Genomic DNA, 22,513 nt, shown 5'->3' with positions numbered 1-22,513 from the left:
GGGGTAGAAGTTCAGAAGGGAGCAGAAGGGATGGAGTGAGTGACTGCATGAAAAAGCAAACCTGATATGTATTGTATAGTGAATCTGTAAATGAAGGATAGGATACTATACTATGTCTGAAATATTTGATTTACATCTTTTAACAATTTCTGGTCTGAATGAAAAGACTACTGTTTGTGTTCTTTCTACGGATGCATTTATAATATATGGCAGAAGAGCTTTCATTGTATACCAAATAAATCTAAATAAAAACAATGATGTACAGTGTATCAATCCCTTGTGTTGATAAAGAAAGACAGTTTTAAAATATGAACTCAATAAATTTTTCTTTCTTGTTTTTTCTCAATTTTGAATTACAATTTTCTGAATTTCTTTTGTACAACAGTAATATCCATATCCTCTCAGACACTGAGTGAAGAACCTAGTCCTTCCGAACAGAACAAATTCAACTAATATATAACACCAGTGATATGTCATCTTTCCTTTGAAACATACTTGTTCACTCTATCTAATGCCTTCATAGGCTTAATTTTTCTATAGATCTGATGACAGGCATTTGATCACATTTCAAGAAGAACAATGAGCAATAAATATTAAATGACTGTTCCTATTTTCTTTTAAGTAAATTGCAGATTACCAATGAGTTCTGTGGGCCCTGGATCCCAACAGTGAATGGAATTTCAGAATGAAAAGCACAGCAAAAAAATAAATGCTGCCTACCACACAGCCTGAATGTCTGTATGTCAGGGATACTATGAAACAGATATTTTGAGATCTTCCATGGTATATGAAACAGAGATTATCCAGGAGAATGTAATGACTTTAAATTATCTCAGCCTATGTGGACTGGAAAGACAGAAGCAAAGACAACTTTCTGCCATTCTGTTTTCCAAACCTGATGCTGCTTTTTCCCTTACTGAAAAATTGCATGTTTTCTCAGAGCCTGTTTCTTTCTCACAATAAACAATGCAAAGCCCTCCTGCCAAAAAAATGTCCAAATGCTAAACGGTTGCTATTATAGTCATTATTATAACAGCAACTTTGAGCTGTGTGCTTTTAAATAATAATTATTTTTACAAAAGATTTTTATGTGTCTTGATTGCAGTAATTATTATGCTGTAGTAGTAAATGTGTATTTAAAAAGTCATGTTAGCTTACTGCTCCAAATAAATGAGTTTCCTTAACTGAACTTCATACAAATGAGTGGTTTTCTTTGTATTTATCTTATTTGCTATTCTAACAACACACTAGGATGTATTAAACAGCTGATAAACCATTGTTTCATTATAAAAATAACTATGGACAAAGATGTCAAATGAAAAGCAATGTTTTATATGAAATGTGTTTCATGCAGATAATATCAGATTCTAATTTAGAAATGAGCATTTCTCTTTAGCCTTGTTTCTCACCTATCTGCCCTTGATTTGTTTAAGGAGATCATGTCAAGAAAATAAAGCGATGAAAAAGGAATCTGAGACCATGTCCGTTGTACAGGCTAGCACATGTACTAGCGATAAGCCTGTACCCTGTGTAAAGAACATCCAGTATAAAGAGCATCACAGGATCCAAGAAATGGGCTTCTTCAACAACCAGTCTGGTAGGGAATAAAGACAGAAAACAGTTCAGCCAGTGGGACACCCACCAACGGTGCTATTATCCCAAAATAGGACCAATGTGGGATCATTGTTTTGTTGCTACCGTGACCAGCAGGGATCAGAGGTAGTAGAGTACCTGTGACAGTGTATACTTCCAGCCAGAGCTTCCCCAGGGGACTTTCAGTAGCTCAGTCAATTCACAAGCTACTGAAGTTTACAGCTGATCAGAGAAAAGGTTTAAAAAAAAAAAGAAATCAGGAAGAGGAAACAGAAGGACCTGGGAGAAAGGGGGTAGCAAGTTTCTGGCTCCAATGTCATGCTCTTTTGTAACTAGCCACAATGCCGTATTAACTTTTCAAATGAACCTGTCTGTCCCTCTCAGCCCATTTAAGTGGTTGCTACTAGCTGTGGGAAAGCCAGTGAAGCCATACTATACAGCAGTTTGGATCTGAAACTCTATCAGCTATCAATGCGATGCTACTAGATTTCTTACAATGACACAATCCCATCCTATCTCCCATCCTTCCTAGACAACCTTGCCTATTCTTTGGTGAGAGTTGCTCCATTGTACATACAGACATTCACATTCTTGATAAGACATTCAGGGGAAAAGTTCATGAGCCACATCCTCTACTGGTATAACTTCCATTTCCCTTCCCCCTTCTCCCAAGAGTGGGTGGGTGATCTGACTCCCTGTGTTGAAAGGAAACAAGGTTGTCTATTCAGCTGCAGTCAGACATACAGTATATGTTAAAGCCCAGACAGCCTATGATGCTGAATGGAGATACTAGAAGTTCGTGTTTCTCTGCTGGGAATTTTCACAGAGCAGAAAGGAATGCCGCATTTTTGTTGTACAACTTCCAACTGAAAACTGACAGAGCTCCAAAGCATAAAATCAGTTATTCTCATGGCACAAGGCCTCAGAATGTAGGAATAAAAATAACCAAGAGGATTTGTTAGCTGGCTTGAGTGAGCAATGTTAAGACTGTAATGGGACAATAAATAGAAATGTAGAAACAGATCACTGAAAAACTGTCCTGCTGATTAGATTGGTCATTACTACTAATCATTCTGCTTAATCTCAGGCAAAACACTTTGCTTTTGAAATGTTCTTTTGATGGAATAGTAGAATTTTTAATAATAATAATAATAATAATAATAAATAATCTTTACCATCAACAGAACATTTCACAACATAATTTTTATTGATAATTGAGTTTGACCAATGATTTGCAATGTATTGAAGATAAACTCAAGTTCAGAGTAATCAGTAGAGGAAATTTTCTATTAAAAGTGACCAACAGCAACATGCTTTGATTCATATCATGGAGTGGTCTTAGAAGGTGCAAACTGGATTCTTTTAGGAGAAAACAAAACCAGATCATACAGTCCAAGCACTAACAGCTGTTTGGGCCACAAAACAAAGTTAGAACTAATTCAAAGTAACCCTCCTGCAGTGTATACAGTGCAAATGTCAGGTCCTCAATAGCAACTATGGATCTACAGATCTTTTCCTGCAGGTCTTCATATTTGCTAACAGAACACAGCCTATGCCTTTTTTGATGTGTGCAGAGCACACACAAGTATATAAATAACAGCACACTATCTCTTCCCGCTGTCTTCAATAAAGCAATGTGTTAACTTTCATTGCATTAGGTGTTAATAAAAAATAAAGTATATTTTTCACATTTGGCTGGCCAAAACTGAGGTATTTGTCAAATCCCACTGTGATAAACAGATTTGAAAAGAAACAAACACCAAACCACAATTTCTCATGTTAGCATGCTCAAAAAAGCAAGAGTCAATCGAGTATCTCAGGAAAAAAAAAATGCCATGGTCCTGTGGAAATATTCAGGGGCCTAAGGCTGTCTTAGCTCTGCCAACTCTTTTCTAACTTGTATGGATTAAATTTGACCCCTTAGAGACTCAGTTTCTTCATTGGTACAACAGGGTATAATGGTAATTAACAGTTCTAAGCTAGATTGAAGCTTGCGAGGGAGTCATATATATTCTTATTTTGTCCAACTTAACTGAAGACTGGGGACATACAGACATACCATTTACTATGAATAAACATATTCTTTCACAAGAATTTAATTCCAATTTCACCATTGTGGTTTCAACAATACTTCACTGAGCTTCTACCTAAAACTCCAAAATTTCAAAGATTCAGCCAGTATTAATTTATGGTGCTGATTTATTAATGTGAACACCAGGTTATTTTGAATGTTAAAAAGCTTATTTCAGCTGGGATCCATGCACTCTCATACTAGATTTATTACCATCTGGGACATGAAACAGTTGTACAATTTGTTGCTTCGTTTCCACTTCTTGCATTTGCTACAACTGACTTCCCTGGGTTTTTGTTTGATAGCTCTAGTCAGCTGAAAATAACAATACTTTATGTTTGAACAGCAGCTTCCACTCTAATACCCTTACTTATTTTACAAAGGCACTCAGATACTTTGCCGACATGCAAAGTACATTTACTGGCTGATTTCATTAGCCACAACCAAACAGGGCTTGAGTTTACCATGACACATGATTTCAGCTGGCTGAATCCACACTGCTTGGGAGGACAAGGTTCAAGTTAAAGCTAGTCCTTACCCTATATTTGCATTTCCCTGCTTTGCAAGCCACCTGGTGCATTGTCAAAGAAGGGCTGAAACTGAAACCCAAAGCACAAATTAAGAGTGCTGAGCTAATGTGACAAGATAGACAGGCTCATCAAGGCCTTAGGTCATTCCTTGTCTATTTTTACTGAAAAAACCCTGAAGCATGTAGAAATTATTTTGTCAATGTAAAATTGGTGGTAACACCAATGACTGCTGCTCTGTGTTACACTACAAAGTATACCAATGCCTTCTTATATTCTTAGTGTTGGCTGATCCAATCTAAAATCTACAGTGCTTCTAGTAACTTTTATGTTTTAAGTTGCTCTTCCTAGAAACTAATAATACTACTGAAAATTACAGACTTAACCAGTAACATTTTAAATTTCTCCTAGTCCTAGTCTTAAATATTGTATACTAAATCTGTTAAATCTATTGTATATGTAAAAGGAAATTCCAGTAGGTGCATTGTAATTTTATGTATTGCAGGGTGACACTGTACTATGAACTGTGACTTATTTATTGTTATCCAGGGATATCTAAACCACATGTTTATTATATAAATGATAGCACTCTTTATATAGTTTAGTTTCCTTATTTCACTATCAAAGCTAAGAAAATCAATAAAATAAATGGATGTCAGGAAAGGAAGGAGAGAGGAAAAAAGCTGGAAAGAAAATTTTTAATAAGAACATGTTGCCAAAAAGCACTTAATATTCTGTTTTTCTAAGCACTGTGTAAGAATGTCTGTTGCTCACTGAGAGCTAATAATGAAAGTATCACTGCTGAAGTTAAGCTAAGCTGTACGACTGCTTATTGTCTATTTTCATTTTGTCTCACTGAATAGCTAAGTGTCTCACAGGATTATCCTCGTTTCTCATAGACTCCATTATTAAAGAAAGCATTAAATGATGACATAATTTTGGATCGCCTCATTGGGGCCTGACCTCTGTCCCATTAAGGTAACTGGAACATTGCTATTCATATGAACAGATGGCAGAATGAAGTCCTTATCTGGGAGGTTTCACAGAAAGCATGCCATACTCCAAAAAGAAACATCAAACAAGCAGATCACTAAAGGCTAAAGGTCAGTTAAGAGGTCAATTCCCATCTCCAGGCAAAATGGTGAAGGTATTTAAAAACTGCACCATGAAAAATAAAAATGAGATAGACATTGCAACACAAGTGGTCAGCAATTTTTCTTGCTTTTTTAAGTAAATGAATAATAAATAAGTTAATTCAGATGTTTACTTTTGTTCTTGAGTTAGATACCTAAGATCAGGATTCTGTGGTTTTCAATCCAAATGCAAACCTACATTAATCACAAGCAAGTTTGCATTATACTGTAAGATTATTTTTCTCTACGTTATACATAATTATTTGAAACACATATAAATTAGAAAACACTTTAGCAAAACCATTACTGTGACTGCATGGAAGTAACACTGCTCTTAATTTTATTTCGTACCTAACTATTTTTTGTGTGTCTAGTACATAAAATTATTTTTGTATGCTTAAAATGGCTTTGCAGGAAAAAAACATTAAAAGCCACATCATCTATAAACAAACTTCTTAATTATATGTTTAGCATACATTTATAAAATTCCATTTACAATATTTGTTCATCTTATAAGAAAATACACTTTAAAATCTCATGAAAGATGCACTGAAATATAATTATTGAATATTTTAATCTGACTTTACCAAAATTTAAAACAAAAATGTTCCTCTAAAAAGTGAAAGGTCTTTGGGAATTCCCCTGAATCTCTCTACAAATATCTTTTCAATAGTGCAAACTTTTAAATACTAAAAAAACTGAAGGCCACATTTCTCAAAAGTGGATGTTTTATGCTTTTCCCTTCATCATTCATTCCATGCCATTGAAACAGGCTGAATGGGGCTTAGTACCAGTGAGTTTAAATTGCTAAACAAGAGGCAAGTCTCATCATGTGTTTTGAATATCTACAAGAAACACATGAAGAATTATAGCTGATTATGTTTTTCTCTATTCTTGATAATGCTCCAGTTGCTTTTGAAAGATATGTCTGGTTCCCTACCCTGGGAAGAGTAGTTAATGAATAACTGTCTTTAAGAATTGGAAAATAAGTGATAGACTCACACCATGTCTCTTTTTAGAACAAACTAGCATGCTCACATATTTTACCATTTATTTTAAAAAGCACAGTAATAGTGTTATATAATTATTTTTAGGCTTTTCAGATTTCCAGTCTCGAATACCTAATGAAGCAGCTTTCCAGTCAGCCTCCCCTGTTCTCTGTGTGTGTGCGCCATCCTTCAATTCTTCCTGGGTTCTGATTTTGCATTTCTAATGAAGCTGAACTGACAAAGCATGAAAGTGGTCTAAAAGGAAAAACAAAGAAAGTGACCTTGCTTCCACTGTGCCAAGACTAATCAATATTCCAGAAGCTCAGCTTTCCCCTCTCTTATGATGTGGGTTTTTTTTTCAGAGTTCAGCTAACAGTCTCCTCCCCTTTCCTTAACTTACAGTGATAGTAAATTGCTGTATTCCAGAGCACATGCAGATTGTTAGTTTTCTCTGTCTCCTGCTCACTCAACTTTGCGGCTCTGTTGTATTTGCTGGGAAACCCCTACCTTAACTGCCACCACCGTGTTTTTAGAGTACTGAAGATCTGAAAAGGTGAGCCAATCATTTCACTTGGTGGTGTTTTGAGTACGGAGTCTTAATTTTTCACTCTCTTCCTTTCTATGTTACTTAATGTAATGATCTTTTTGGCTGTACCCATGTTCTTTCTTGATCTTAATGTAAGTTATAAAGGACAGATTAGCTGCATTAATCATCTTAGAAAGAAAAAGCACTGTGAATGAATCTGGTTTTTTACAAAATACTGAAAATTAATTGTTCTGAAAAAAATCCTTCTTGCACACAGTAGTCGTGTCCAAGCTAGAATACTTACTAATTTAAATATCCAGCTCAGTCTAAGAATGTTTTCACTCTCTAAAGAAGCAAAGCACATATCATTCTGTTAAAATTCAGAGAGAATATTGCACTAAAGTGCCAATCTTTAAACATATAGTAAAAGCAGTGATCAAATCCCATCAAAATAAATTTGTTACAACATGGTATCTCCTCTAAAACATGCTGTTTGAAAACCTTGTGTATTTATATTTTAAATGCTTCCTAAAAAAAGGTATTTAGGCACTAGATTTATTAAAAGTAAGATGTTAGAGTTGGACTGTGTATAAACGGAGAGTGATTTCAGTGGAAGCAACTAACTCTCTGTTTATGAATTTCTAATTTCTTCATAAAAACATGCTGGTGTATTAAATAATGCTTCAGAAAACAGGATTCTCAGTCTGGAAAACACCTTTGTACAGATTCCATTATGAAATAAATTCATACCAAGCAGCCACAAAAAAATTCATTTAAAAATGAAAAATAATATCCTAATGAAGGATTTTTAATATTAAAACATTTTAAGGTTGATTCAGTGTGTGATTTCTTAAAATCAGATTATATCCCCATAATTGCTGTCAGACCAAGCTAAGCATTATTTTGCAATGTGAACTTGTATTACAGTCTGAAGCAACAAGCTAAGTGGGATATAACTTCTGATGTTTTGTAGATATGCTCTGAATAATTTATAGACTTCAAAGATGAATGTTATCAACATAAAATTGTCAAAGAGAAATCTTCTCAATAGTGGTTGAGGGATAAATAAACTATTCCTGCTGTGTTTTGCCATGTGAAAAGGAGGAATTCAGCCAATACATTCAACCATTTAAAAACATCTGAAGTGCAGAACGTTTTAAACTTTCCAGTTCAAGCAAAAATTTCTCTCCAATGGTTAATGCGAAGGTGACTAGAATTTTTTTCAGATAACATGGACCTGCTAAACAGATGAAAAGCAAGCCTGACATAGTTTTAAATATTATAGCACCTTATGCTTCTATGAATTGTACCAATTTTACATTAGTATATCTCTAGCAACTGCAAAAAAAATTACTCCTGGGTTTTACAGCATGACAGCAAATTCAGATTAATTTCTGAAGACACAGGACATATATCTGATCAGTCCATATAATCCTTTCAAAGAGTTCTTCTAATGGTCATTGAGACTATTTATCAAAAACTGCAATCAACAACTTAGATACTACAAATAATATAAATTTTACTGAAACATGAAGAATATTTGCTTCCATGTAAACATATAGCTAATGATTCCTGTAAAATCTTATTGCAATATTTGATATTTCTTGTCATACAGGTTTCTCCAGTACCTCCCATGGAAAAGGATCTTCCACTTTTCTGAAGGGATATAGACAGAAGTTAATTGTAAGAGAAAACTTTCTGCGAGATAGATGACTAAAGGAAACAGAGAAGATCCAAAAACTGGAAGTAGGATGGAACGCTTTCAACAAGGAGTCCAGAAACGTACATTTTCGGCAAAAAAAAAAGTGCAGAGCATAACAAAGGATGATGTTAAAAGTTATTTATTGAGGAATGCCTTTGTGCTCTTCACCGTTATTGCTGTGATTCTTGGTGAGTAATTTGTTCAATAGCAATATTCTGTTCTCCAATGCATTTGACAATGACGATTTGCCAGGAGGATTTGCATTACAAATGAGATCCCGAATTCTTCAGCACTGATAAGAATGTTCTGGCTTGGAGAGTTTTGGCTTTGACAGCTGCATGTTGAAGTTTTGGGAAGAGCCATTTTAATTATTCTAGTATTCCTAAGGAAAATTCTGGTGAAAGAAAACAGCTGTTTTATGGATTCTTCTCTTAAAGAATCAGGTACAATAACTGAATTGAATGTTCTCAATTAAATCTTTTTCTACCAAAACCAGCTGCAGCAAAATGCTCAGGATATAACTTTTATTTGCCTAATCTACCCAAAATTAACACCTTGCAATGACAAACAGAAGTCCTCAGTGAATGAAATTAAAGGGTGGCATTTCTAAGCAAAGGTATATATTAGAGCCTCAGTCTTTTCAGTTTTCCCTTAATAAATGCAAAACAATCAAACCTAAGTACAAGCTTATGTTCTCTCAGTTGCTCACAATCTTACACATGCATCTTTCAGATGCAATTGGGGCAACAATGGAAATGCTACTTGTTCAAAGGACTGCAAGATAGCACCTGAGTAAATGCCTTTTTAGAGTGTATGGAGAGGAATCCAGAACATCAAACAGCATTTAGATTTGGAATGCACCAAAATGTTAATTTAAAATATAGCTACACATTTTGAATTTACATTAGAAAGAGAATCTTATGAGAAAAACATACAATTTTTAAAAAATATTTCCTTTATATAATTATGTGATCAGTTTTGGTAATTTTCCTTTAACTACAGATTAATGTTCTAAATGACACCAGATGTTTCATGAAATACCATTCCTTATAGTGTGAGAAAGAACATTATGGTTTTACTGTACTATTTTCATTTTTATTTTCTAATTAGTTTAAAATATAAAACTGTGAACCTGCTAATCAAAACCGAAATGTTAGCACTTAAAGATAGGACTATATATCCTACACCTACATCCTTGATGATGCTGTTCTGCATAAATCTGCTTACTATGTTTCTACAACTTTTTTAGGAATTAAAATTTTAGGGCTTTACCATTATTGTTGCTTGATACCACACCTGCAGGGTTATTTTAAATTAATTTTAGGTTTGATGGTCTTTTTCTGGGAGACAATTATATTAATTTTCATATGGGTAAAATAAAGTACTTTGTTGCTATAACAGAAATGTCATTCTCTCATATTTATCAACGGTATTTGATCACAAGTGCTTTTAATTACTAAATAAGAATTTGTTCAATGCAAAAAAACCATTAATATCGGGGTAAAAAAATTAGGCATTTTATCTACAATGATCAGGAAAGGCAGAACAAACTAAGCAGGTTTTGAAACACTGTCCAACTTCAAAGGAATGCAATTCTTAGATTGTCACCTGTCTATACTGCACAAGACCAAAGCACTCTTGCAATTTTTTCACTGTCATCTAGCTCATGTGAATCCCATAAATTTGGCAATGTGAGAACAGAAACGTAGGCTGGAAAAGTGTTTTTACTGTTATTGCATGTTCCAATTAGCTTTAGATGACTAGCGGCAAACATCTGACCACAGCTCCACTACCACCTACAGCAATGGCAGAGTGCCAGTAAGGCTGGAACACAAGTTGGAGAACTGATGAAAATGTACAGCCTAGGATGAGCTGGCTGCTCAAATTCTGCTCATGAACCTATAGACATATCTGGTATAATATCTGGAAAAAAGTCTTTTCATTACTATGATGGAATATTCAAAATTTTCTCACATTTGTTATTTGTGGTGCAATTTTACGGTGTATATATATGATTAGAACAACAAGTTCACACATAAAAAAGGTAAAACTTTTTTTTTGACAGTTTTTTTTCTGTTGTGGAAATAGGGAAGAAGTAGAGAAGAGTTGGCTAAAGAGTTTGGAAAACACTCAGTGGTTGAACTGCATCTGTCTAGTTTGGCAAGGGCTAAATTGTTATCATCTCAGTTGTTCGGTGATCTGTGGAAAATCAGATGGTGGGCTTGATCCCTTTCCTAGCAGACAGTAATCAACTGTCGTGGTTTAACCCCAGCCAGAAACTAAGCACCACGCAGCCGCTCACTCACTCCCCCCCCCCCACCCAGTGGGATGGGGGAAAAAATCGGGAAAAGAAGTAAAACTCGTGGGTTGAGATAAGAACGGTTTAATAGAACAGAAAAGAAGAAACTAATAATAATAATGACAACACTAATAAAATGACAACAGTAATAATAAAAGGATTGGAATATACAAATGATGCACACTGCAATTGCTCACCACCTGCTAATCGATGCCCAGTTAGTCCCCGAGCGGTGATCTCCCCACCCCCACTCCCCCCCAGTTTATATACTAGACATGACATCACATGGTATGGAATACCCCTTTGGCCACTTTGGGTCAGCTGCCCTGGCTGTGTCCTGTGCCAACTTCTTGTGCCCCTCCAGCCTTCTTGCTGGCTGGGCATGAGAAGCTGAAAAATCCTTGACTTGAGACTAAACATTACTTAGCAACAACTGAAAACATCAGTGTTATCAACATTCTTCTCATACCTAGCTCAAAAACATAGCACTATACCAGCTACTAGGAAGACAGTTAACTCTATCCCAGCTGAAACCAGGACATCAACATTGCAAAATTAACCCACCAATTAGTACCACTGATTGTCTCATCAGAGATGCTTGGATGTGAATGTAGGTGGAAACCAAACTATACTCAGGTCAGGTTTGAATCATTTACAAGAAACAGTGCTTAATGCTCTCCGTAATCTAAACAGACAGATGACATCAGTTTTTAGGGCTGTTGGTCCAGGAATTTTCATAAAGACTAAACTCAGGAAAAGCAAAATTTTAGCTTTAAAGAGCGCAACATTTCTTCAGAAACATTTATTTCAGGCCTCTTTTGTCAAGGGACTGACATGAAAAAGCCTATTTAATAGAGAATTTCCAACTTCATTGCTGAGCAGAATTGATGCTGGTAGAGGTTAAGTGGATAGGATCATATGTCTTAGCCCAGTTTCAGGACTGTAGTTTATAACAGGCACTTGAGTTAGATGAGTTTGTGTGTGTGGAAACATGCACTTTGTTATGAAGTGGGTAGCTGCAACATGCATTTGTTTGTTTTGCATACTGATATTTTGCAGGCAGAGCAGACATTTTCTGGCGTTCACATGCTAAGGAGAAATATAGCTGTTTACCCTAACTTCTGCTGTTACTCTGATTCTGAACTGAATTCTAAACTGAATTCACTAGCTGCTGCAATACAAAAACAATTAATCTTTAAAAACCTAATTATAAAGATGCCAGAAGTTATAACTCGTGTTGAGAATTGCTTACGCACTATTCTCTGTTTCCCAAAAACCTCAAGAAAGGTCCTTCTGACTTCACATTTTGCATAGTTAGGGTGTGTCTACACATCATCCTTATCATTGTTGTTGCTATTTTTAGTGAAATTTAAACTGCTTTCAAGCCCTTTGAGAAACTTTGAGAAAAGCATGGTCAGTGAGTGAGTTATGATGAAGTGTTTCAGATTCTGCTGGCACACCTAGAAATATTAAATTAGTTTTTTGCAGTGAATCTTGGCAAGAGCCAATAGATAACAATTATGTGAGGTGAATTTGGGAAGCTGACCATTGGTGAATTCAGAGTGTCACAATGACCAGGAGCAATTTAAGGTAGGCTAGGGGTCCTGGTGGCTCATGGAAAATCTGCAGGAAGTCTTACAAACTTTGAAGTGATAGTCAAATTACTGGCAAAATCTCAGGCACTGCCCTCTCTCCCACGCTATGTAGCTTCATCATCCTGTCCTCAAAATGCCTTCCTTTCAGATAACCTTCCTTCAGCAGACTGTCTTCATTCTCTGCTACCTACCTCCCATTTTCCAAAAATGCCACAGGAGTCCAGACTACTCTGGCAGGATTCCTAAATGCCAAAGAATCTCCTGTGGATTCTGAACTTGTATGGAAGGAAAGCTCGAGACACACAGAGCTGCTGAGCAGAGATCCTGAGAAGCTGTTCACAGAGAAATACTGTTTTAATTGATGGGCTCAGTGAAGTAGAGAGAGGTTGTGGAGCAAGTACTATAAAGAGCAATTTCTGCATAGTTAAAAAGCCATCATAGCTCCAAATTGTTAGCTAAAATCCTCTTTACACTGATGAAGTTATATGCCACAGTTGTCCACTGGGACATTCAAGGGGGACGGAGATGGATCCAGTTCTGGTTTCTGGCTACCTGTCCACTGACGGGAGTGCAGGACTGGCTGTGTCATGGAACCCAGTCCTCTGTAATTGCAGGCAATCTCACAATAGATGTAAAATGTAGATAGGCCCATACAACTTCTGTTCTACAACAACAGCATGCACCATAGGATCCCAAAACTTTCCAACATCCTTATAAAAAAAACCTAGTTAAAAGTGCAGGAAGAAGACAGGAGAGATGAAGTCATTACCAATGTCCCTATGTCCCTGAAAAAGCAGAGAGTTAAATAAAGCCTGCAGGTGCTCCTTGCTCCTTCATAATACAGAAGACAAAAAAAAAGCCCAAAACCAAAACCCAAAACCACCAAAAAAACCCAACTCCACAACCTAAAATATCTGAACAGTGAAGAGCTGTGCAGAGTAGCAGATTCTCCTATCTCAACACATTGCTTGTCTGAACAATAAGTTAAAATTACTCCAAAGAGGTACAAGTCTGTAATACACAGGTAGACAGAACCCTGGATAACACCCACAAAAAAGACAGTCTCTTGTCTATTGAAGCGACATCTTTTCTGCTACTGGCAGATCCTCTGTATCCACTGAAGACCGAGGCTGACATACCCAGAGAAGGGTATTTGACCCCATTACACACTGACAATGAACACGGTGACAGTGCCTAAGGCACCCTTGGTAAAATTTGCATGAGAACAAAGTAATGATTCATCACTGTAGGAGAAACAGCTGTGGGGAGGTGAGAAAATATGGTAAAACATAAAGAGAGAAATGTGATACCAGACAAAAGGTTAAGATATATACAAGAAAATCAAGACAGTTTAGGGACAGCTAGGGAGAAATTAATTCTATTTATGCTGAACTCAGAGGCTGCCTCTGTCTCAATGCTCTCCTAAAGAACCTGCCTAGCACAACTGCTCTTTCTCATCAAGTGACAAAACCTTCCTAAGTAATATCTTGAAAACATTGCTAAGCAAAACCTTAATTCTATTTGAAGTTTAAAAATATTTATATTTTTGGGGAAAAAATTTAAACAGACACCGTAAGGTCCAGAGTAAATTCAAAGGAGATGATCCTTTTCCAAAAGGAAAAAAAGTATAGAAATACAAAGAACTTTAATTCTGCTATTAAGTAGCTAGTAATAAAAGTCAGATTGTGAAATATAAACAGTAAGCTAGTTTAGCAGTTACTTTCAAAATAAAATTATGTTAATTTATTATTGCAATCTTAATTTCTTATTGTACACTCTGGTGTTACTGAAATGAAACAGCAGTGGTTGTTGAACTGCCATATGTGGCATAGATAACAACAATACAGTTGGCTACTTTGTGAATCACAATTGTGCATTCTGGAGACAGTAGCTGTGCATATATACACAGTAAAGGTACAAAATGTGCTAAATAAAACCTTACTATCTTCTTCTTTGCTCTAAATTGTCAAATCAGTGGTCTTGCAAAGTAGTGCTGAAAAGTAATGTTTCTGAGCAGTCATAAAACAATTCAGAGAAATAAACATTCACTGCACTCTTCATACAGCTTGTGAAAATGTTACCTGATCAGAAAGTAACTCCTGAAACACACAAAGTATGTTTAGAGAGGAGACATTGCTTTATTCTGTGCAGGGTGCAAGGTGGAAGATTTCCACAAATGGAGCACCCCTACTGAGGTTTTCAGTCCATACTTAGACATTACAGTTAAAACACCACGCCTATCTAATACATATGGTCCACCTAACTGTTGCATATTCATTATGTTGAGCAAGCATGACGTGTTGTTCTCTTGAGCAATCATCCCAGTGTCTTCTATGCCTGTGCGGGGTCTCTGGTGGTCTTTGGTGGTCGTTTGGGGAAGAATACCTCTGCTCCTTTTGTCCTTTTATGGTCATGCATCATAGGAGGACACCAGGGTCTTTGTTTCTTAATGCCGAAGGAGGATGTATGTCCTTAATTAGCAAGTCTGTGACTCTTTAAGCATCTTTAAGCTTTACCTTGAGTACACATAATCTAAACAGTCCTTGAATAGCAAGCATACCACACTTCTCATGTTTTAGGTTTTTTTTTCTTTAAACTATCACCACCTTCTTATTTGTTAATCAGTCTTTTGAAGGCTTGAGGCAACAAAAATGTAGGCACTGGTGAGCTTCTCAAAACTCTCTCTAGAAATTCAATTTAAATTTATTTATGTAATACCACTTCTTACAAAGCAGATTTCAAGGCTATCCTGGGTGGAATGCAGTACAGTAATGGCATGAGGTATTTAGGATGTTTACATGGTTCCTAAGAGTTTTTACAAGAAATTTCTCTGAATGCTAGTAGAATATGGCAATCATGCAATCAAAAGATATGTTACAACAGAAACAGTGGTCATCTTAAAGCCTGTCAAGGTACAATTTGTGTTTGTATGAGCATCTCAGGGGACTAAAAAGACATTTCAGTATCAAATGAACAAGTATTAGGGCTTGCCAGTTCTTTCCACTTTTCAGTAGGCGTGCACTGTAGTCATGGTAACTGCAAAGCAGTACAAAATCATAAGCAAGGTGCCATTGACTTGTATGCTTAGTAAATGTTTAACATTGTTAGATTCTTCCTAGTACCTTAGCTATTGTAAAGCCAGAATGAGTTGTCATCTGCACTGGAATGCCTTCAAGTTGGGCAAAATGAAGGTGTAGCTGAAGACAGCATGTTCAGTTGTTTATGAATTCCTGAAACTTTCATTCATCTGGCTTAAATTTCTCACATAATTTCTTGAAAAAAACAGGCATCTAAAAGTTTCCAGAGATTTTATGATATCAAAGAAAAAAGTAGCTTCATAAAATATTTATCTCTTTAGGTGAATCAAGATAAAGTGCATTTGAAAAACTATAGAAAGAAATCCAATATTAAAGAGAGGTAAATAAAGAAATTAGATCTTCTGGATTTTAATAACACTGCTAAAAAAGATATAAATGCAGGCATTCTGATACTTTGTACTGTAGTATTGACTTTTAAATCAGGATAAATAGCAGCTGAGAGATATTGATTGACTTTTTTATTTTTTCATGCCTTGTTAAAAAAAAATCACATTCTGGAACCAGCAACTGTGTAAAATAATCCATGCAGTCACATTAGTTGTGTATATCCTCTGTCCATCCTCCCAATTCCTTTCATTTACTGCGCATTCCATTCAGATTTTGTATTTCATTCAGTTTCAGATTAGAAATCAGCATCTTTGAGATTTAGCATATTTTGTCATATATTTGTTTCTCAGCATAATACAGCCCAGTTAAACCTGGAGTTTTGGAGCAATAAGGCAATGCAAGTGATAAAAAAATAGTAAGGAGCTAAGAGATTTCTTCCTCATACACTAATTTCTTTAAATGTGTTCTTCAGAGAATATGCTATGATGTCTACAATGTATATTAGAAAACAACTAGGCTCCTGACCAAGGTGTTTTAAATTAGATCACTGACACAACAAGAAATAGGGAGTATGGAATAGGGAAGACACTATGGAAAATAGGGAAAGAACAAATGGAAATTATTCCAGAGAAATTTTAGTAAGACCTGGATTATTCCATTTATTATGTCAAGCCAACAGTCTTGAAATTGTACTGACACTCTACTTTTAATCAATAGGATGAAACCACAGAGTGTATAACTTTTTAAAAGCCATACAGAAGTTTATTTATATTATTATTTATTTATATTATTTATTTATAGATTTTATAAGGCATTTTTGAACAAAAGAGGAAAATAATAGGTCCAGTGAACTGTACAACAGTGAAGAGGAAAACAGTTAAAAGCAGGAAAAGAGGCAAAGAAAACCAGAAGGATAACAGGAGAATCAGGATAACAAGGTGTTACTGTTACCCATATTCTGTAGTTGTCCTCCCATGTCCTTTCTCTTAGCAGTAGTTATATTCACCTTTTGAATCTTGTTCAATTCTGTAAATTGAAGAAATGCATTGTTCCTGCTTGAAATTTGACATGTCTACATACTTTCTATTGGCATGGATAGACGATGATAAATGGAAATCAGCTTGACAGTTATAAAGTGTGTGCTTGGTTTTCACCATTTACTGCAACTTGGCATACCTGAAAATTCATTTATTCAAAAAAAGTCTATAAAAGATGAGGGTTAAGTGTTAAGCATTATTTACACAGAAACATAAGCTGCTCCCTCAAAATGGCTCCAGTAAATGCTCTGTTTTTACCATCCACTAGGACTAAATTAAAAAAAGACTAAAATTGCCTTTGTATTAATATTGGGAGTACTAACCAAAGGCAGTTGAGAAATAAGACTACCACATACATTTTGATGTCTTTTAAAATAATTTTGACTTGGGAATACATACATTAAACAAACATGGATGTACAGTCTAGTCCTTCAAAGCCTAAAATGTAAGCAAAGGAAGCTGCATATGGAATCCAAATCTCAGAGCTGGGTGTCTTTTTAGTGCATGGGCAAGAGCTGAGAGACTCAAAAGGGTAACCCCACAAGTCCACAAACTAAGCATGTAACTGCCTAAAACTTGCCAGGATTACATTCCTACTCCCACTCCTTTCTGACTGAGTCAGGACCATGCCAGATACTTTCACCCAGTGAATATCCAGAAGCACAAGAGCCCTCACCTTGGGAATGGTGTCAGCAGTGCTTGAGGAATTGGCTCACTCTTTTCCTTTCAAAAGGCAAGTTACAGGAGGATGCAATTCCACCATTCCATGAATTGTCTCCTCAGGCAGAAGGAAATGCAAGATTTCTAAAGGCAAATACATATGCCAAGAGAGCAAAAGATGGCATGATGTTTTACCTAATGGCTAAAACACTCATCTATAACAGGGAGCCCCAGGTTGTGAAGTAATCCTTGGAGCAAGAACAAGAACACAGGACATCCAAAATCCAGGTGATTCTCTGCATGGATGTGTCAAACGTGCTCCATTTCTAGATCCCCAGGACTTAGCATGGAAGTAGGCAAATAGATGTTTAGGTCATGGCAATTCTGAGAAAAACACAAGCAGGATGGTGAGAAGTGAGGGGTCTCCCAAAACAAATGGAGAAGTGCCCATTAACTTTATAGATTTTCCACAACTAAGCTTTTTTATATAGAGGTACTTTGAAGGTCACAATTTGGATTCAGGTACTTACTATGTAATTAAGTATTGTTTCAGGTGCCAGTTTCCATTTGCCAATTTAGTGACTTTTAAGATAGGGAAATTCTGCCATTCTGAATAACGCCTAACAGTGAGAAGAGGGTTATCATAACCTATATGGAAGCTACATCTAAATTAATCCTCTATGCTACATTTTCAGAATCACAGACCACCCACTGTATCCTTCAAATGACTTAACTCACAAAAAGTTAGGCAATGAAAAGACTTACATCAGACCTCTTTTTAATCAACTGAAATAAAACACTTTTTGAAATTTATGTGTTGAAAGACATTGTTGACCAGTAAACTAAATGGAAGGATCCATCAATTTAGTCATATTGAGGTTTTGAGGGATGAAGTGGCTCAACTAAAAAAATCAAACAGCTAGTGACTGAAAAGCATCCTAGCTATCTTTTTAAAAAGATGGTAACATGATTCCATGAATTTTAGTCATGAACCTGAATTCCTTATCAAAAGAATTCACTGAATGATAAATCAAACATAAATAAAGGATTCCAGTAATACTTACAACTGATATGGCAACAGTCTTGTATTCTACAATGGGAAATCCTTCCTCTCAGTCTGTCCAGGTTGCTTGTATGTGTCATCACAGAGGGATCTGGACAGGCTGGATCGATGGGGTGAGGCCAACTGTATGAGGTTCAACAAGGCCAAGTGCCAGGTCCTGCACTTGGGTCACAACAACCCAATGCAACACTACAGGCTTGGGGAAGAGTCGTTGGAAAGCTGCCCAGAGGAAAAGGACCTGGGGGTGTTGGTCAACAGCCGGCAGTGTGCCCAGGTGGCTAAGGCAGCCAATAGCATCCTGGCTTGTATCAGAAATAGTGTGGCCAGCAGGAGCAGGGAGGTGATTGTCCCCCTGTACTTGGCACTGGTGAGGCCGCACCTCGAATACTGTGTTCAGTCTTGGGCCCCTCACTACAAGAAAGACATTGAGGTGCTTGAGTGTGTCCAAAGAAGGGCAATGAAGCTGGTGAGGGGTCTAGAGCTCAAGTCTTATGAGGAATGGCTGAGGGAACTGGGGTTGTTTAGCCTGGAGAAAAGGAGGCTGAGGGGAGACCTTATCGCTCTCTACAACTACCTGAAAGGAGGTTGTAGCGATGTGGGTGTCAGACTCTTTTCCCAAGTAACAAGTGATAGGATGAGAGGAATCAGAATCATAGAATCATAGAATGGTTTTGGTTGGAAGGGACCTTAAAGATCATCTAGTTCCAACCCCCCTACCATGGGCAGGGACACCTTCCACTAGACCAGGTTACTCAAAGCCCCATCTAACCTGGCCTTGAACACTTCCAGGGAGGGGGCATCCACAACCTCTCTGGGCAACCTGTTCCAGTGCCTCACCACCCTCACAGTGAAGAACTTCTTCCTTGCATCTAATCTAAATCTACCCTCTTTCAGTTTAAAGCCATTCCCCCTTGTCCTATCACTACATGCCCTTGTAAAAAGTCCCTCTCCAGCTTTCTTGTAGGCCCCCTTTAGGTACTGGAAGGCTGCTATAAGGTCTCCCTGGAGCCTTCTCTTCTCCAGGCTGAACAATCCCAACTCTCCCAGCCTGTCTTCATAGGGGAGGTGTTCCAGCCCTCTGATCATCTTCATGGCCCTCCTCTGGACTTGCTCCAACAGGTCCATGTCCTTATGATATTGGGGGCCCCAGAGCTGAACACAGTACTCCAGGTGGGGTCTCACGAGAGCAGAGTAGAGGGGGAGAATCACCTCCCTCGACCCGCTGGTCATGCTTCTTTTGATGCAGCCCAGGATACAGTTGGCTTTCTGGGCTGCAAACACACATTGTCGGGTCATGTTAAGCTTCTCGTCAACCAACACCCCCAAGTCCTTCTCCTCAGGGGTGTTCTCAACCTATTCTCTGCCCAGCCTGTATTTGTGCTTGGGATTGCCCTGACCCATGAGCAGGAAACGGCCTCAAGTTGCACCAGGGGAGGTTTAGATTGGATATTAGGAAAAATTTCTTCACCGAAAGGGTTATCAAGCATTGCAACAGGCTGCCCAGGGAAGTGGTTGAGTCACCATCCCTGGAGGTATTTAAAAGACATGTAGATGTCGCACTTAGGGACATGGTTTAGTGGTGGACTTGATAGTGTTAGGTTTACAGTTGGACTCGATGATCTTAAGGGTCTTTTCCAACCTAAATGATTCTATGATTCTATAAGAAACAATGAGGGTGGTGAAACACTGACCCCATCCCTGGAAAAATTCAAGGTCAGGCTGGATGGGGCTCTGAGCAACCTGATCTAGCTGAGGATGTCCCTGCTCATTGCAGGGGGGGTTGGACTAGATGACCTTTAAATGTCCCTTCCAACCCAAACTATTTTATTATTCTATGATTCCATTAATTTTTATCTTGCTGCTTCAGACCTTGATTTTAATACTCAGTTCATTGCACTGATGTTAATCCATTTAAGAAATTTGATATAGAAGGTTATATGTTTCTTAGCAATTCCAGATGTATCCATAGTTTTTAAAGCCTGATATGAAGACTTTATTGTTTCCTTTCTGGTACTGCAGCATCTAGAAGTGAAAACCCTAGGCCAATTCATCAATGTCTTCCTGTTTTGGGAATAAGCAATCCCAAATCATGTCTTCCATTTTTGCCATTTCCATCCCATTCCCGTCACTGTCAGAATTATTTTTGCCTTTTGCTCCTTTCAAGTTTTAAATCCTCTCTTCACTGTATTCATATAAATTGAGTTTTATTTTGAACATCTACATTGGTATAAAAATGCAATATAATAATTTAGTTCAAGGATTGTTCTGATTGTCATCAGGATTATCTGCAAAATCACATTTTCCATAAATTTGACTGTATCACTGACAAGTAGACCTCAAAAATCTTTTTATAAGTCTAGCCTGATTTGCTTCTTCATTATGAACTGTATAAATTATTCAGCAATATGGTTCTGTTATATGACTATACACATGTACAGAATTCATCTCCTTAACTTAAACAAGCGCTACTGATTTTTGTTCAGAAAAAGCCTAACAGATTCTGTTGAGAAATCTACTCTTTCCTGCCATGCAGAAATGGTACACCATTTATCATTTGAGAAGTCAGGTTCTGATAATGTAGATTACTTGTTCTTTTCTGTTACAAAGGGTAGACAGAAACCTGCACAACAGGTTGTGGGAGAACATTTCACACAAGGCTTTGTTTCATTACAATTTCAGAAATAATCAGAAACTTGAAACTTTTACTGAGAAAGGCCAGCTCCAGTATTTTATCTTCTCAGTCTTGATTGTGAACTCTTACCACACACACAGATGTGGATGGTTGTTGAAATACTGCACACCTTCCAAAGATTTAGTACCTCCTACCAGGTCTTACTTCCTGATTTTAGTTTGATACCTTGTCATTGTGTCTATCTTTAAATCATCATTGTATGCTGTTATCTCACTATTTAAAACCTGTGAATGTTGGCTCTGAGAAGTGAATTCAAAGAAATCAAAGCTATCTTGCCAGGTTTGACTTTTCTGTTTCAAGTTCATCATTTTTGTTAATAAAACCTTGATAGACAGGATGTAATATCCAGTATCCAGGTATTTAAACTCAGAATGGAAAATAAAGTCTCATCTCCCTATATTCTAAAATGAAGAGAGACTGGTAAAATCATGCTGTTCTGCTTTCATTATCACAGACTACAAAGAGGAAATAATTTGCTTAAATTCCTTGTGCTGCTAAGATCACTATGAATACAATTAATTTTCAGAAAGATTTGTGAAGAAACTACTACTATACCTATTTTACAAGTAGGGAAACTGAGTCAGAGAAAGGTTCTTATGGCTTAGGCATGACTGCATATAAATTAATAGCAGTGCTAAGATTAAGGCTGAAGAATTAGTAACTATCAAGTGTTGACCCAGTTCACCAGAATACACTACCAGGGCACATTTTTTCCACATTGCAGAAATTCTTTTTGTAAACTGCAGTGCTGGGCCACCCTGTAATTATGTGCAGAGCACATTAGGACAAAAAAAAGGAATAATTTTTGGCTCAACAGATTTACATGGAGCTTCAGAAACTTACTCTCACTACCAATAATATTCATTCAAACAGCCATCTACTCAGGCCCTGATTCTCTCTTAGGCCACTTTGTACTGCTTGGACAGTAGTGGACCAGATAATCAAGCCCTTATAGTATAGCATAAGGACTAGTTCTTATAGCAGCCTCAGAAACCCTTACTAACATCAGTGAGGCTTTGTACTAGTGCAGAGATTAATCCATGTGGAACTAATTGCAGGACTGTGGCCTAAGTAAGAAACTGGTCTAGCTCTACTTGCTTGTTATCCATTTGTCAAAATGTAGTGCTCGTTAAGTGCAGAAACAAAGGGTCCAAGATGGATTCTTTATATCTGAGAAAATAATCAGTAACACTGCAGTGGA

General features: G+C 37.0%; 1 protein-coding gene across 1 annotated transcript in view; it reads left to right on the top strand.

The window, feature by feature from the left end:
- The first annotated feature begins 6,694 nt into the window (after nucleotides 1-6,694).
- The window catches only part of LOC121233027 (excitatory amino acid transporter 1-like), a 79,173-nt gene continuing 63,354 nt past the window's right edge, over nucleotides 6,695-22,513 (top strand). The window contains exons 1-2 of the mRNA XM_041121609.1: nucleotides 6,695-6,866; nucleotides 8,455-8,729. Of these exons, the coding sequence (XP_040977543.1) occupies nucleotides 8,549-8,729 (181 nt within the window). The 5' untranslated portion in view covers nucleotides 6,695-6,866; nucleotides 8,455-8,548. The remainder of the gene's footprint in view (nucleotides 6,867-8,454; nucleotides 8,730-22,513) is intronic.

The sequence above is a fragment of the Aquila chrysaetos genome (assembly GCF_900496995.4).
Source record: "Aquila chrysaetos chrysaetos chromosome W unlocalized genomic scaffold, bAquChr1.4 W_unloc_3, whole genome shotgun sequence".
NCBI lineage: Eukaryota > Metazoa > Chordata > Aves > Accipitriformes > Accipitridae > Aquila > Aquila chrysaetos.
This window is presented reverse-complemented; position numbering and strand designations above follow the sequence as displayed.